This window comes from Argiope bruennichi, chromosome 7, assembly GCF_947563725.1.
Source record: "Argiope bruennichi chromosome 7, qqArgBrue1.1, whole genome shotgun sequence".
NCBI classification, from domain to species: Eukaryota; Metazoa; Arthropoda; class Arachnida; order Araneae; family Araneidae; genus Argiope; species Argiope bruennichi.
In genome coordinates, this window is record NC_079157.1 from 84,567 (window position 1) to 98,894 (window position 14,328).

A 14,328-nucleotide genomic window follows, 5' to 3' on the forward strand; every position below is an offset into this window, starting at 1 on the left:
GGGAGATGTATAAATTGATGAAATGGAAAGTTATTTGCTTTTTGAAACATGAACATTCAAACATGCTTGTGTAAGAAGAGATTTACATAAAAAAAGGTGAGTATTTCATGGGAAATTAATATTATAAATAAATACATAATTATTAACATATTAATTAGTACATGGTTGTGTGTGCTATGGTGTTTCTTGGCCCTGAGAAGGGCCGTTTTTTTTTTTTTCTTTTAAACAACTTTTTTTTTTTGGCTTAGGCACGTTCACCCCTAATTCGTCTAGCGAGCTGAATGTCCTTAGGCATGATAGTTACTCTCTTGGCGTGGATAGCGCACAAGTTAGTGTCTTCGAACAAGCCTACTAAATAAGCTTCGCTAGCTTCCTGGAGAGCCATAACAGCAGAACTCTGGAATCGGAGATCAGTTTTGAAGTCCTGAGCGATTTCTCGAACCAAACGCTGGAATGGCAATTTTCGGATCAAGAGTTCAGTGGATTTTTGATAACGACGGATTTCTCTCAAAGCAACAGTTCCGGGCCTGTAACGATGGGGCTTCTTAACACCTCCGGTGGCTGGGGCGCTCTTACGAGCGGCCTTAGTAGCCAGTTGTTTCCTGGGGGCTTTACCTCCAGTACTCTTACGGGCGGTCTGCTTGGTACGTGCCATGACTGACTATTCTCAAACGACTTTGAACAGAAAATGGGGCGCACAAAGATGACTTCGCTTAAATATGCTCCGAAACAGAAGGGGAAGGTGGGTGAGCGAGTCGAAACCGACCAATCGTAAAAGCGAAAAGGCGGGCGGGCGGATTCTTGGCGGTTTCGTTATTAAGAATATTTTTATATTACGTTTCAGACTCTCGACTGTCAAGATGTCCGAGGAAACAGCCGCTGCCCCTGCAACTCCAGCCACTGCCACGCCTAAGAAAAAGGCAAAAAGTGGCGCAACCAAATCGAAACCTAATCCTCCAACTCATCCCAAGGTTTCCGAAATGGTTGTGAAATCCATCACCACTCTGAAAGAGCGAGGTGGCTCTTCACTGCAAGCTATCAAAAAGCACATCAGCAGTCAGTACAAAGTCGACATCGACCGTTTGACTCCTTTCATCAAAAAATATTTGAAAAGCGCTGTCGCTGCTGGAACTCTGGTTCAAACCAAAGGAAAGGGAGCTAACGGTTCATTCAAGCTGAGTGCATCCGGTCAAAAAACCAAGGAGCCAAAGAAAATCGTGAAAAAGCCTAAAAAGGAAGGAGCTGCTTCTCCAAAGAAAGCAAAAGCCCCTGCTAAGAAAACGGCCAAGCCGAAGGAAAAAGCAGAGAAAAAGAAGAAGCCTGCTGCTGCTAAGAAAGCCACTGCTGGGGCTAAAAAAGTAGCCAAACCCAAATCTCCTAAGAAGGCAAAGGCTACAAAGCCAAAAGCTCCCAAGCCCAAGAAATTAAAAACACCCAAAAAAGCAGCTCCTAAAAAAACTTCCAAGAAGTAAATGGACTGAACAAAAAAATTTTTCGTTAAAAAAAAAAAACGGCCCTTCTTAGGGCCATAAAACAGGTGTAAAAAACACATGTGCCAAGCCAAAATTAATTTAATTTAATATATAATTCCCACAGTCATTTACTTAAACTTGATCAAGCCATTTTTTTTTTTTTTTTTTTTTTTTCATTAAAAGCCAAGAAAAACCATAGCACACACAATAATATGTTTTAAACACATTTAACAACTCAATATTTTTATGATACATGTTTAAGATGCAAACACTTCAAAATCATGTAAAGTGAATAGTGTGTAATGGGAATCAGAGACATGTGTTTATATTCTATTTCACACCGTGTATATAAATGAAAATATTAATTGAAAAAAAAAAAAATGCTTGTAATGAAATAATGTTTATACAATAATTGTGTCATACTGTTCAATTGAGTATTTTGTTTTACAAAAGAAACAGGTTATTATTCATGCAATAGTTGTACACACATATGCAGTCAAGTAATTCTTATTTGTGTATGTGTAAGCAGCACAAATAAAACAAAAATTCAATACATATTAAAAAAAAACATTGAAATGCAATAAATGAACATTCTTAATATTTAGCAAAAAACAAAAATTAAATCATTTATAAAATCAAATCTGCAAAATGATGATAACATTTAAAAACAATAAATAAGTGCACCATAATTATTGAAAATAAATTATTATTAAAAAAAGTCTGTCTATAAGTAATCAAATGAAAGCTTCTTATTGAGAGACAAGGCATGGGTGTCTTCACCAAATGACATTTCAAATCAATCACACTGATTAGTTAACCTCTAACCCTGATTTGCATGTTTATTTATGGTATAAGCACGTTACCATAGAAATGAATGCTTGACAACTGATTCTACGCATGTGCAATTCTCATATGTTGACATTTAGTTTCTGTTTCTTCTTAGTGTATAATTATTAATTCTGAACCCCTGCTTTCAGGAAAATTATTTTTGTTTTTTTCTTTGGGGGGGGGGGGGGGTAGAAGGATGTAAATTCTAGCAGAAAAGTATATTTTTATATCAAATATACAATGAAAATGGTTGTTACTTAAGAAAGTGACAGAGCCCATTTTTGCTTAAAATGTTGGCAAATTTTGCATGTACAGTCTTCTGTTTTGAAGATTTAATAAGTTTATATCTTTTAAAAAATAGTTGCTGGTCGTAGAGTATTGGGAAACAGAAATTTAAATACATCCTCCCACTCTCCAAACTTCCTTTTACATTTGATGCTTTGTGTTTTCAATATACATTCATTTTCATTAGAAACTCATTTTAGATCCTGTCCACTGATGTTTTAAATTGTTTTCTTCAGTTATTTCAAAGCAGTTATAGTTTATTTGCTTTAAATGTTAAGTTTATTATTCATTGAATTTTGTCATTTATGTCATAATGCTATGAACCATATCACCTTTTTTATTTATTGTTATTCTTTTTATTATTATTTTATTATTGTTAAGTTATTAAAGGAGTCAATGAAACTTGAAATTTTTCCTATAATTGATTAGAATGAATTTTTTTTTTTTTCTCAATTCCTTCTTCCCCCCCCCCCCCCCCTTCTTTTTCTTTTTTTTTTTCTTTCTTTCTTGTCACTAAAAAGAAGGACATTGTTCAAAAGATAATTTAAAAGATCAAATCATTCTTCTTCAATTAGGACACAATTTAAATTTCTTATCATCAAGAACAGCACTTTCTGAGAAATGAAAAGTTATTTTCTTTTTATTACACCCTACATTATTACTTTATTTTTAATTGCACCCCCCCCCCCCCTCCTTCTTTATGTGCTTCTAATAACATGAATATAAAATAATTATGTTTTAATAGCATTACAAACAAAACAGTGTTCAACAACATGTGTTGGCCCTGAAAAGGGCCTTTTTTTTTTTTTTTTTTTTTCAGTGCAAGGGATTCCAACTTTCGCTTAACCTCCGAAACCGTACAAGGTACGTCCTTGCCTCTTTAGTGCATACACAACATCCATAGCAGTGACAGTTTTCCTTTTAGCATGCTCGGTGTAAGTGACAGCATCTCGAATGACATTTTCCAAGAAAACTTTGAGCACACCTCGAGTCTCTTCGTAAATCAAACCTGAAATACGTTTGACTCCGCCACGTCTAGCTAAACGCCTGATTGCGGGTTTTGTAATACCCTGGATGTTATCACGAAGAACTTTACGATGCCTTTTGGCACCCCCCTTTCCAAGACCCTTGCCTCCTTTACCACGACCAGACATGACTTCTCAAATGAGCTAAAATGACTCGAATGGCCCGGGACGGCAAAGCGCCCTCATTATATAGTGATTTCACACACGCCCCTGCTCCGAAGAGTGAAACGCGATTGGTTACTTTCAGCTTCGCAGCAGTGTGTATAAAATGCAAGCGAGGTAGCGCGGGGGCATTTTCCATTCTCATTTCGACTTGACGATGCCTCCTCAAGCCTCTGGTAAAGCTGTTAAAAAGGCCGGAAAGGCCCAAAAGGCTGTTCGTGCCGGTGATAAGAAAAAACGCAAGAAGCGTAGGAAGGAATCTTTCGCTATTTACATCTACAAAGTTTTGAAACAGGTGCATCCTGATACCGGTATTTCCAGCAAAGCCATGTCAATCATGAACTCTTTCGTGAATGACATTTTCGAACGTATCGCAGCCGAATCTTCCCGATTAGCTCACTACAACAAGAGGAGCACAATTACCAGTCGGGAAATTCAAACAGCTGTGAGGCTTTTGTTGCCTGGTGAATTGGCCAAGCACGCAGTTTCCGAAGGAACCAAAGCTGTCACCAAGTACACTAGCTCCAAGTAGAAAAATGGAATCCCTCGTTTAAAAAAAAAAAAAAGGCCCTTTTAAGGGCCAACACATGTTGTAGAACACTGTTTTGTTTGCAAAGAACAATGTTTATCACAATAATATAAAAAAGAAATTGAAATTTCAAGTGTGTGTATACATAATCATATTAATAATTCACAATATACTTTGTGTAAAAAAAAAAAAAAGAGTAAGTGATTCATGGAAATTAAGAATAATAGTTTAAAACATGTGTAGAAAATGATAAAATTAATAAATAAATGGGTTATTAGATTTTTAACACTTACATGCATCTGTTAACTTTCAATTCATTTTATTTCCGTTTTTGTTTTGTTTTTAAATTCTTCACACTCTTTCTAATTCTGGAAAGGAAATAAGAAAAGGATTTTTAGTGAAAAATAATTTATAATAACATTCAATCACTATTGATGATACTTCATTACAATTTAGAATCACAGGTACAAAATAAATAAACACTTCGTGCAATAAAAACGTATTTTGTAGGGAAAATTAATAAAACACATCAAATAAATTAATAAAAAAATAATAACATTACATGCAAAAGGATCAAATCTGAATTTTTGAAAGTGAAATAAAATTAAAAAGATGCCAACAGCACGCGGTGTTCCCAGGTGGTCACCCTCCCAAGTACTGACCGCGCCCGATGCTGCTTAACTGCGGTGATCAGACGAGAACCGGTGCTTTCAGCATGGTATGGCCGTTGACATTCATCTGGTGAGAAAATACATTTCATGTCCGATCTTATATATACGATACTAATACTCTACAGGTGCGATAATGAACCTTTTCGTGGGGGGTCTTGCTAATGACGAGTGTCATTAGCGCAGATGGATGTCGCTAATGACAACCCTAATGACCCTTTAATGAGGGTCGTAAAAGGACCACCCTAATGACCCTTTAATGAGGGTCGTAAAAAACGACCATCACTGACCACACACGATGGCCAGGGGGGACAATGGGGATCGGATGACACCACCCACGGCGACAATTTCAATTGCCCACAAGCTGCAAGCGAATTGACACCGACAGCCAAAAAGAGACCGTGCATTCACGTTCATGTTACAATACTCTTATCAAGTTTTTTCTTTCTTTCTTTTCATTACGCACTCCTACAAGAAACGAACACGAGACACAGATCACACCCCACAAAATATAAGAAAAAAAACCCTCTATTAAAAAAAAAAAAAAAAAAAAAAAAAAAAGGTTCTTATAATAATAACTAACTCTCCTCTCAATTGAAATTATCACGCGATGAGTCGTTTTCACCTAGGAATTTGAAATGCTCAAAAAATTCCAATCCGAAGACAGAAGACACTTTATTAAAGGTCACTGTTTACTTATCATGTTTACATCGGCTGTCTGTTTATTTGATTTGTTTGCCTATAATTAAAACACGTGACAATAGGAAAGAAACGGCTCTCTTGAATGCCGAAGATGAGCGCTTTGCGTGCATTTTTGCGCAATTTCCTTGCTCTCCGATTGGCTGAAACCCGGTTTCGCGGTAGTACTATATAAAAGAGGGCGAAAAAGCGCCAGGCATTTCGCATTCTCTCTCTCCTGAACTGTAATCATGTCTGGTCGTGGCAAAGGCGGTAAAGTTAAGGGAAAGAGCAAGACTCGTTCTAGCCGAGCAGGGCTTCAATTCCCTGTCGGTCGTATCCATCGACTTCTCCGAAAAGGCAATTATGCAGAACGTGTTGGAGCTGGAGCACCCGTGTACCTGGCTGCCGTGTTAGAATACTTAGCTGCTGAAGTGTTGGAGTTGGCTGGTAATGCCGCCAGAGATAACAAGAAAACTAGGATCATTCCTAGACATCTCCAACTCGCCATCCGAAACGACGAGGAGTTGAACAAACTCCTTTCCGGAGTAACTATTGCTCAGGGTGGTGTATTGCCTAACATTCAAGCTGTCTTGCTCCCCAAGAAAACCGAAAAGAAAGCCTAAATTAAGACTTTACAAGTTAAAAAAAAAAAAAAAAAAAAAAAAAAAAAAGGCCCTTTTAAGGGCCAACAAATTATTAAGAATTAGCTACTGAACACTTGTAAAAATAATAAAAAAAGGGCAATATATTGAATTTTTTAAAAAAAAAGTTAGACATCGATTTTTTTTTTTTTTTTTTTTTTTTTTTAAATTTATGAGTATTACTTTTTAATTTATAAACTGAATGAATTTCCATAAGAATGCATTGTATGGAAGGGTTTCTATGACATGCACAGTTTAGTGTTACAAGAATTGGGCTGGGTAGTAATGAAACGAAACGTGTTTCTGCTTACACTAAAGAGAAACTGAAAGGGTCCCGGAATGTGGTGCCATCTAGCGATCATGCTAAGAATTCGAAACTGGAATGCATTTCGCTATTAGTAAACAAGAGGAGAGGGAGATGTATAAATTGATGAAATGGAAAGTTATTTGCTTTTTGAAACATGAACATTCAAACATGCTTGTGTAAGAAGAGATTTACATAAAAAAAGGTGAGTATTTCATGGGAAATTAATATTATAAATAAATACATAATTATTAACATATTAATTAGTACATGGTTGTGTGTGCTATGGTGTTTCTTGGCCCTGAGAAGGGCCGTTTTTTTTTTTTTCTTTTAAACAACTTTTTTTTTTTGGCTTAGGCACGTTCACCCCTAATTCGTCTAGCGAGCTGAATGTCCTTAGGCATGATAGTTACTCTCTTGGCGTGGATAGCGCACAAGTTAGTGTCTTCGAACAAGCCTACTAAATAAGCTTCGCTAGCTTCCTGGAGAGCCATAACAGCAGAACTCTGGAATCGGAGATCAGTTTTGAAGTCCTGAGCGATTTCTCGAACCAAACGCTGGAATGGCAATTTTCGGATCAAGAGTTCAGTGGATTTTTGATAACGACGGATTTCTCTCAAAGCAACAGTTCCGGGCCTGTAACGATGGGGCTTCTTAACACCTCCGGTGGCTGGGGCGCTCTTACGAGCGGCCTTAGTAGCCAGTTGTTTCCTGGGGGCTTTACCTCCAGTACTCTTACGGGCGGTCTGCTTGGTACGTGCCATGACTGACTATTCTCAAACGACTTTGAACAGAAAATGGGGCGCACAAAGATGACTTCGCTTAAATATGCTCCGAAACAGAAGGGGAAGGTGGGTGAGCGAGTCGAAACCGACCAATCGTAAAAGCGAAAAGGCGGGCGGGCGGATTCTTGGCGGTTTCGTTATTAAGAATATTTTTATATTACGTTTCAGACTCTCGACTGTCAAGATGTCCGAGGAAACAGCCGCTGCCCCTGCAACTCCAGCCACTGCCACGCCTAAGAAAAAGGCAAAAAGTGGCGCAACCAAATCGAAACCTAATCCTCCAACTCATCCCAAGGTTTCCGAAATGGTTGTGAAATCCATCACCACTCTGAAAGAGCGAGGTGGCTCTTCACTGCAAGCTATCAAAAAGCACATCAGCAGTCAGTACAAAGTCGACATCGACCGTTTGACTCCTTTCATCAAAAAATATTTGAAAAGCGCTGTCGCTGCTGGAACTCTGGTTCAAACCAAAGGAAAGGGAGCTAACGGTTCATTCAAGCTGAGTGCATCCGGTCAAAAAACCAAGGAGCCAAAGAAAATCGTGAAAAAGCCTAAAAAGGAAGGAGCTGCTTCTCCAAAGAAAGCAAAAGCCCCTGCTAAGAAAACGGCCAAGCCGAAGGAAAAAGCAGAGAAAAAGAAGAAGCCTGCTGCTGCTAAGAAAGCCACTGCTGGGGCTAAAAAAGTAGCCAAACCCAAATCTCCTAAGAAGGCAAAGGCTACAAAGCCAAAAGCTCCCAAGCCCAAGAAATTAAAAACACCCAAAAAAGCAGCTCCTAAAAAAACTTCCAAGAAGTAAATGGACTGAACAAAAAAATTTTTCGTTAAAAAAAAAAAACGGCCCTTCTTAGGGCCATAAAACAGGTGTAAAAAACACATGTGCCAAGCCAAAATTAATTTAATTTAATATATAATTCCCACAGTCATTTACTTAAACTTGATCAAGCCATTTTTTTTTTTTTTTTTTTTTTTTCATTAAAAGCCAAGAAAAACCATAGCACACACAATAATATGTTTTAAACACATTTAACAACTCAATATTTTTATGATACATGTTTAAGATGCAAACACTTCAAAATCATGTAAAGTGAATAGTGTGTAATGGGAATCAGAGACATGTGTTTATATTCTATTTCACACCGTGTATATAAATGAAAATATTAATTGAAAAAAAAAAAAATGCTTGTAATGAAATAATGTTTATACAATAATTGTGTCATACTGTTCAATTGAGTATTTTGTTTTACAAAAGAAACAGGTTATTATTCATGCAATAGTTGTACACACATATGCAGTCAAGTAATTCTTATTTGTGTATGTGTAAGCAGCACAAATAAAACAAAAATTCAATACATATTAAAAAAAAACATTGAAATGCAATAAATGAACATTCTTAATATTTAGCAAAAAACAAAAATTAAATCATTTATAAAATCAAATCTGCAAAATGATGATAACATTTAAAAACAATAAATAAGTGCACCATAATTATTGAAAATAAATTATTATTAAAAAAAGTCTGTCTATAAGTAATCAAATGAAAGCTTCTTATTGAGAGACAAGGCATGGGTGTCTTCACCAAATGACATTTCAAATCAATCACACTGATTAGTTAACCTCTAACCCTGATTTGCATGTTTATTTATGGTATAAGCACGTTACCATAGAAATGAATGCTTGACAACTGATTCTACGCATGTGCAATTCTCATATGTTGACATTTAGTTTCTGTTTCTTCTTAGTGTATAATTATTAATTCTGAACCCCTGCTTTCAGGAAAATTATTTTTGTTTTTTTCTTTGGGGGGGGGGGGGGGTAGAAGGATGTAAATTCTAGCAGAAAAGTATATTTTTATATCAAATATACAATGAAAATGGTTGTTACTTAAGAAAGTGACAGAGCCCATTTTTGCTTAAAATGTTGGCAAATTTTGCATGTACAGTCTTCTGTTTTGAAGATTTAATAAGTTTATATCTTTTAAAAAATAGTTGCTGGTCGTAGAGTATTGGGAAACAGAAATTTAAATACATCCTCCCACTCTCCAAACTTCCTTTTACATTTGATGCTTTGTGTTTTCAATATACATTCATTTTCATTAGAAACTCATTTTAGATCCTGTCCACTGATGTTTTAAATTGTTTTCTTCAGTTATTTCAAAGCAGTTATAGTTTATTTGCTTTAAATGTTAAGTTTATTATTCATTGAATTTTGTCATTTATGTCATAATGCTATGAACCATATCACCTTTTTTATTTATTGTTATTCTTTTTATTATTATTTTATTATTGTTAAGTTATTAAAGGAGTCAATGAAACTTGAAATTTTTCCTATAATTGATTAGAATGAATTTTTTTTTTTTTCTCAATTCCTTCTTCCCCCCCCCCCCCCCCTTCTTTTTCTTTTTTTTTTTCTTTCTTTCTTGTCACTAAAAAGAAGGACATTGTTCAAAAGATAATTTAAAAGATCAAATCATTCTTCTTCAATTAGGACACAATTTAAATTTCTTATCATCAAGAACAGCACTTTCTGAGAAATGAAAAGTTATTTTCTTTTTATTACACCCTACATTATTACTTTATTTTTAATTGCACCCCCCCCCCCCTCCTTCTTTATGTGCTTCTAATAACATGAATATAAAATAATTATGTTTTAATAGCATTACAAACAAAACAGTGTTCAACAACATGTGTTGGCCCTGAAAAGGGCCTTTTTTTTTTTTTTTTTTTTTCAGTGCAAGGGATTCCAACTTTCGCTTAACCTCCGAAACCGTACAAGGTACGTCCTTGCCTCTTTAGTGCATACACAACATCCATAGCAGTGACAGTTTTCCTTTTAGCATGCTCGGTGTAAGTGACAGCATCTCGAATGACATTTTCCAAGAAAACTTTGAGCACACCTCGAGTCTCTTCGTAAATCAAACCTGAAATACGTTTGACTCCGCCACGTCTAGCTAAACGCCTGATTGCGGGTTTTGTAATACCCTGGATGTTATCACGAAGAACTTTACGATGCCTTTTGGCACCCCCCTTTCCAAGACCCTTGCCTCCTTTACCACGACCAGACATGACTTCTCAAATGAGCTAAAATGACTCGAATGGCCCGGGACGGCAAAGCGCCCTCATTATATAGTGATTTCACACACGCCCCTGCTCCGAAGAGTGAAACGCGATTGGTTACTTTCAGCTTCGCAGCAGTGTGTATAAAAAGCAAGCGAGGTAGCGCGGGGGCATTTTCCACCAAAAGGCAACTAAAAGCTGGTGTCCCACAAGGCGGCATCCTCGCCCCAGTAATTTTTCTTCTTTACTTAAATGATATCCCCCAACAAAAAGATATTATGATTAGCCTTTATGCGGATGACACTGCCATTCTTTCTCAAGGGAGGAAACCAGCCGAAGCAATAGTACCCCTACAGAACTATTTAAACAACCTAGAAAAATGGCTAATTAACTGGAAAATTAAATTAAACATTGAAAAAACTGAGGCAATAATCTTCTTTAAAAATACAATGAACTGGACAAAAATTAAACTCTATAACAAGGAAATAAACTGGAAGAAGGAAATAAAATACCTAGGCATCACCCTTGACAGATTTTTAAATTATAGAACCCACATCCAAAAGACCAGGGAGAAATTTAATAAAGCCCTAAGAGCTCAATATCCCCTAATTTGTAGGAACTCTGCCCTCACTCTCAATAGTAAAATTCTAATTTATCTTGCTTACCTCAGACCTATCCTAACATATGCATGCCCGGTTTGGGCTGCCACCGCTAAAACAAACCTCAACAAAATTTTAGTACTCGAAAATAAAACCATCAGAATGATAACTGCAGCCAGATGGTTCCACAGGAATGCTGACATTTCTCACGCAGCAGGAATTCCCCCAATCAAGGAATTTATAGTGAAACTCTCCGAAAAATTTTATGATAAAATTCCTGAAATTGACAATATGACCCTTCAAGAACTCCCAACATACGACACAGAGGACAAACAAAACAAGAAAAGGCCCCGTTGCTCCCTTAAAATTCTACAATAGTTACTGCTACCGTAGTATGTTCCTCATCTTGCTATTTTACTTTATTTTCTCTTAATTACAGTATTCCTCTTTTTTTTTTTTTTTTTTTTTCCACAAAACAATGAAACATCTACAAATCCCCCAATAAGTAATTAAATGGTGCACACTTTAACATAACAAGTCAGTTCCATTTGCGCTAAGTCCTAACATTACCAGATTTGCAGATGGTGGGGCCTGCGGCCCCAATGAGCTGCAATACCCATACAACAATCAGGGGGCATTTTCCATTCTCATTTCGACTTGACGATGCCTCCTCAAGCCTCTGGTAAAGCTGTTAAAAAGGCCGGAAAGGCCCAAAAGGCTGTTCGTGCCGGTGATAAGAAAAAACGCAAGAAGCGTAGGAAGGAATCTTTCGCTATTTACATCTACAAAGTTTTGAAACAGGTGCATCCTGATACCGGTATTTCCAGCAAAGCCATGTCAATCATGAACTCTTTCGTGAATGACATTTTCGAACGTATCGCAGCCGAATCTTCCCGATTAGCTCACTACAACAAGAGGAGCACAATTACCAGTCGGGAAATTCAAACAGCTGTGAGGCTTTTGTTGCCTGGTGAATTGGCCAAGCACGCAGTTTCCGAAGGAACCAAAGCTGTCACCAAGTACACTAGCTCCAAGTAGAAAAATGGAATCCCTCGTTTAAAAAAAAAAAAAAGGCCCTTTTAAGGGCCAACACATGTTGTAGAACACTGTTTTGTTTGCAAAGAACAATGTTTATCACAATAATATAAAAAAGAAATTGAAATTTCAAGTGTGTGTATACATAATCATATTAATAATTCACAATATACTTTGTGTAAAAAAAAAAAAAAGAGTAAGTGATTCATGGAAATTAAGAATAATAGTTTAAAACATGTGTAGAAAATGATAAAATTAATAAATAAATGGGTTATTAGATTTTTAACACTTACATGCATCTGTTAACTTTCAATTCATTTTATTTCCGTTTTTGTTTTGTTTTTAAATTCTTCACACTCTTTCTAATTCTGGAAAGGAAATAAGAAAAGGATTTTTAGTGAAAAATAATTTATAATAACATTCAATCACTATTGATGATACTTCATTACAATTTAGAATCACAGGTACAAAATAAATAAACACTTCGTGCAATAAAAACGTATTTTGTAGGGAAAATTAATAAAACACATCAAATAAATTAATAAAAAAATAATAACATTACATGCAAAAGGATCAAATCTGAATTTTTGAAAGTGAAATAAAATTAAAAAGATGCCAACAGCACGCGGTGTTCCCAGGTGGTCACCCTCCCAAGTACTGACCGCGCCCGATGCTGCTTAACTGCGGTGATCAGACGAGAACCGGTGCTTTCAGCATGGTATGGCCGTTGACATTCATCTGGTGAGAAAATACATTTCATGTCCGATCTTATATATACGATACTAATACTCTACAGGTGCGATAATGAACCTTTTCGTGGGGGGTCTTGCTAATGACGAGTGTCATTAGCGCAGATGGATGTCGCTAATGACAACCCTAATGACCCTTTAATGAGGGTCGTAAAAGGACCACCCTAATGACCCTTTAATGAGGGTCGTAAAAAACGACCATCACTGACCACACACGATGGCCAGGGGGGACAATGGGGATCGGATGACACCACCCACGGCGACAATTTCAATTGCCCACAAGCTGCAAGCGAATTGACACCGACAGCCAAAAAGAGACCGTGCATTCACGTTCATGTTACAATACTCTTATCAAGTTTTTTCTTTCTTTCTTTTCATTACGCACTCCTACAAGAAACGAACACGAGACACAGATCACACCCCACAAAATATAAGAAAAAAAACCCTCTATTAAAAAAAAAAAAAAAAAAAAAAAAAAAAGGTTCTTATAATAATAACTAACTCTCCTCTCAATTGAAATTATCACGCGATGAGTCGTTTTCACCTAGGAATTTGAAATGCTCAAAAAATTCCAATCCGAAGACAGAAGACACTTTATTAAAGGTCACTGTTTACTTATCATGTTTACATCGGCTGTCTGTTTATTTGATTTGTTTGCCTATAATTAAAACACGTGACAATAGGAAAGAAACGGCTCTCTTGAATGCCGAAGATGAGCGCTTTGCGTGCATTTTTGCGCAATTTCCTTGCTCTCCGATTGGCTGAAACCCGGTTTCGCGGTAGTACTATATAAAAGAGGGCGAAAAAGCGCCAGGCATTTCGCATTCTCTCTCTCCTGAACTGTAATCATGTCTGGTCGTGGCAAAGGCGGTAAAGTTAAGGGAAAGAGCAAGACTCGTTCTAGCCGAGCAGGGCTTCAATTCCCTGTCGGTCGTATCCATCGACTTCTCCGAAAAGGCAATTATGCAGAACGTGTTGGAGCTGGAGCACCCGTGTACCTGGCTGCCGTGTTAGAATACTTAGCTGCTGAAGTGTTGGAGTTGGCTGGTAATGCCGCCAGAGATAACAAGAAAACTAGGATCATTCCTAGACATCTCCAACTCGCCATCCGAAACGACGAGGAGTTGAACAAACTCCTTTCCGGAGTAACTATTGCTCAGGGTGGTGTATTGCCTAACATTCAAGCTGTCTTGCTCCCCAAGAAAACCGAAAAGAAAGCCTAAATTAAGACTTTACAAGTTAAAAAAAAAAAAAAAAAAAAAAAAAAAAAAGGCCCTTTTAAGGGCCAACAAATTATTAAGAATTAGCTACTGAACACTTGTAAAAATAATAAAAAAAGGGCAATATATTGAATTTTTTAAAAAAAAAGTTAGACATCGATTTTTTTTTTTTTTTTTTTTTTTTTTTAAATTTATGAGTATTACTTTTTAATTTATAAACTGAATGAATTTCCATAAGAATGCATTGTATGGAAGGGTTTCTATGACATGCACAGTTTAGTGTTACAAGAAT

The 14,328-nt window shown here is 36.6% G+C and overlaps 9 protein-coding genes and 2 non-coding genes across 11 annotated transcripts; 6 read left to right on the plus strand and 5 right to left on the minus strand.

Annotated features, from left to right (window-relative positions):
* Positions 1 to 230: 230 nt before the first annotated feature.
* LOC129974916 (uncharacterized) lies at positions 231 to 7,505 on the minus strand. The gene is made up of 4 exons (XM_056087706.1): positions 6,957 to 7,505; positions 3,433 to 3,720; positions 1,199 to 1,392; positions 231 to 661 (listed from the first exon to the last, which is right to left on the minus strand). Exons 1-4 carry the CDS (start codon positions 7,357 to 7,359, stop codon positions 245 to 247), a joined length of 1,302 nt encoding a protein of 433 aa, XP_055943681.1. The 5' UTR covers positions 7,360 to 7,505; the 3' UTR covers positions 231 to 244.
* On the plus strand, positions 699 to 1,489 carry LOC129975180 (histone H1C-like). Its single transcript, XM_056088154.1, has one exon. The coding sequence runs from the start codon at positions 720 to 722 to the stop codon at positions 1,470 to 1,472; it is 753 nt and encodes a 250-aa protein (XP_055944129.1). The 5' UTR covers positions 699 to 719; the 3' UTR covers positions 1,473 to 1,489.
* LOC129975187 (histone H4) lies at positions 3,400 to 3,783 on the minus strand. The gene has a single exon (XM_056088160.1). It carries the CDS (start codon positions 3,737 to 3,739, stop codon positions 3,428 to 3,430), a length of 312 nt encoding a protein of 103 aa, XP_055944135.1. The 5' UTR covers positions 3,740 to 3,783; the 3' UTR covers positions 3,400 to 3,427.
* Positions 3,898 to 4,332, plus strand: LOC129975185 (histone H2B). Its single transcript, XM_056088158.1, has one exon. The coding sequence runs from the start codon at positions 3,930 to 3,932 to the stop codon at positions 4,302 to 4,304; it is 375 nt and encodes a 124-aa protein (XP_055944133.1). The 5' UTR covers positions 3,898 to 3,929; the 3' UTR covers positions 4,305 to 4,332.
* Positions 4,915 to 5,033, minus strand: LOC129976767 (5S ribosomal RNA). Its single transcript, XR_008785190.1, has one exon. It is a non-coding gene; the product is annotated as a 5S ribosomal RNA (ribosomal RNA).
* On the plus strand, positions 5,853 to 6,297 carry LOC129975182 (histone H2A). The gene has a single exon (XM_056088156.1). The coding sequence runs from the start codon at positions 5,899 to 5,901 to the stop codon at positions 6,271 to 6,273; it is 375 nt and encodes a 124-aa protein (XP_055944131.1). The 5' UTR covers positions 5,853 to 5,898; the 3' UTR covers positions 6,274 to 6,297.
* Positions 7,424 to 8,193, plus strand: LOC129975181 (histone H1C-like). The gene has a single exon (XM_056088155.1). It carries the CDS (start codon positions 7,424 to 7,426, stop codon positions 8,174 to 8,176), a length of 753 nt encoding a protein of 250 aa, XP_055944130.1. The 3' UTR covers positions 8,177 to 8,193.
* A 1,909-nt stretch (positions 8,194 to 10,102) lies between these two features.
* LOC129975202 (histone H4) lies at positions 10,103 to 10,486 on the minus strand. The gene has a single exon (XM_056088188.1). The coding sequence runs from the start codon at positions 10,440 to 10,442 to the stop codon at positions 10,131 to 10,133; it is 312 nt and encodes a 103-aa protein (XP_055944163.1). The 5' UTR covers positions 10,443 to 10,486; the 3' UTR covers positions 10,103 to 10,130.
* Positions 10,487 to 11,677: 1,191 nt separating this feature from the next.
* LOC129975200 (histone H2B) lies at positions 11,678 to 12,098 on the plus strand. The gene has a single exon (XM_056088186.1). It carries the CDS (start codon positions 11,696 to 11,698, stop codon positions 12,068 to 12,070), a length of 375 nt encoding a protein of 124 aa, XP_055944161.1. The 5' UTR covers positions 11,678 to 11,695; the 3' UTR covers positions 12,071 to 12,098.
* A 582-nt stretch (positions 12,099 to 12,680) lies between these two features.
* LOC129976768 (5S ribosomal RNA) lies at positions 12,681 to 12,799 on the minus strand. Its single transcript, XR_008785191.1, has one exon. It is a non-coding gene; the product is annotated as a 5S ribosomal RNA (ribosomal RNA).
* An 819-nt stretch (positions 12,800 to 13,618) lies between these two features.
* Positions 13,619 to 14,063, plus strand: LOC129975198 (histone H2A). The gene has a single exon (XM_056088184.1). The coding sequence runs from the start codon at positions 13,665 to 13,667 to the stop codon at positions 14,037 to 14,039; it is 375 nt and encodes a 124-aa protein (XP_055944159.1). The 5' UTR covers positions 13,619 to 13,664; the 3' UTR covers positions 14,040 to 14,063.
* The last annotated feature ends 265 nt before the right edge of the window (positions 14,064 to 14,328 follow it).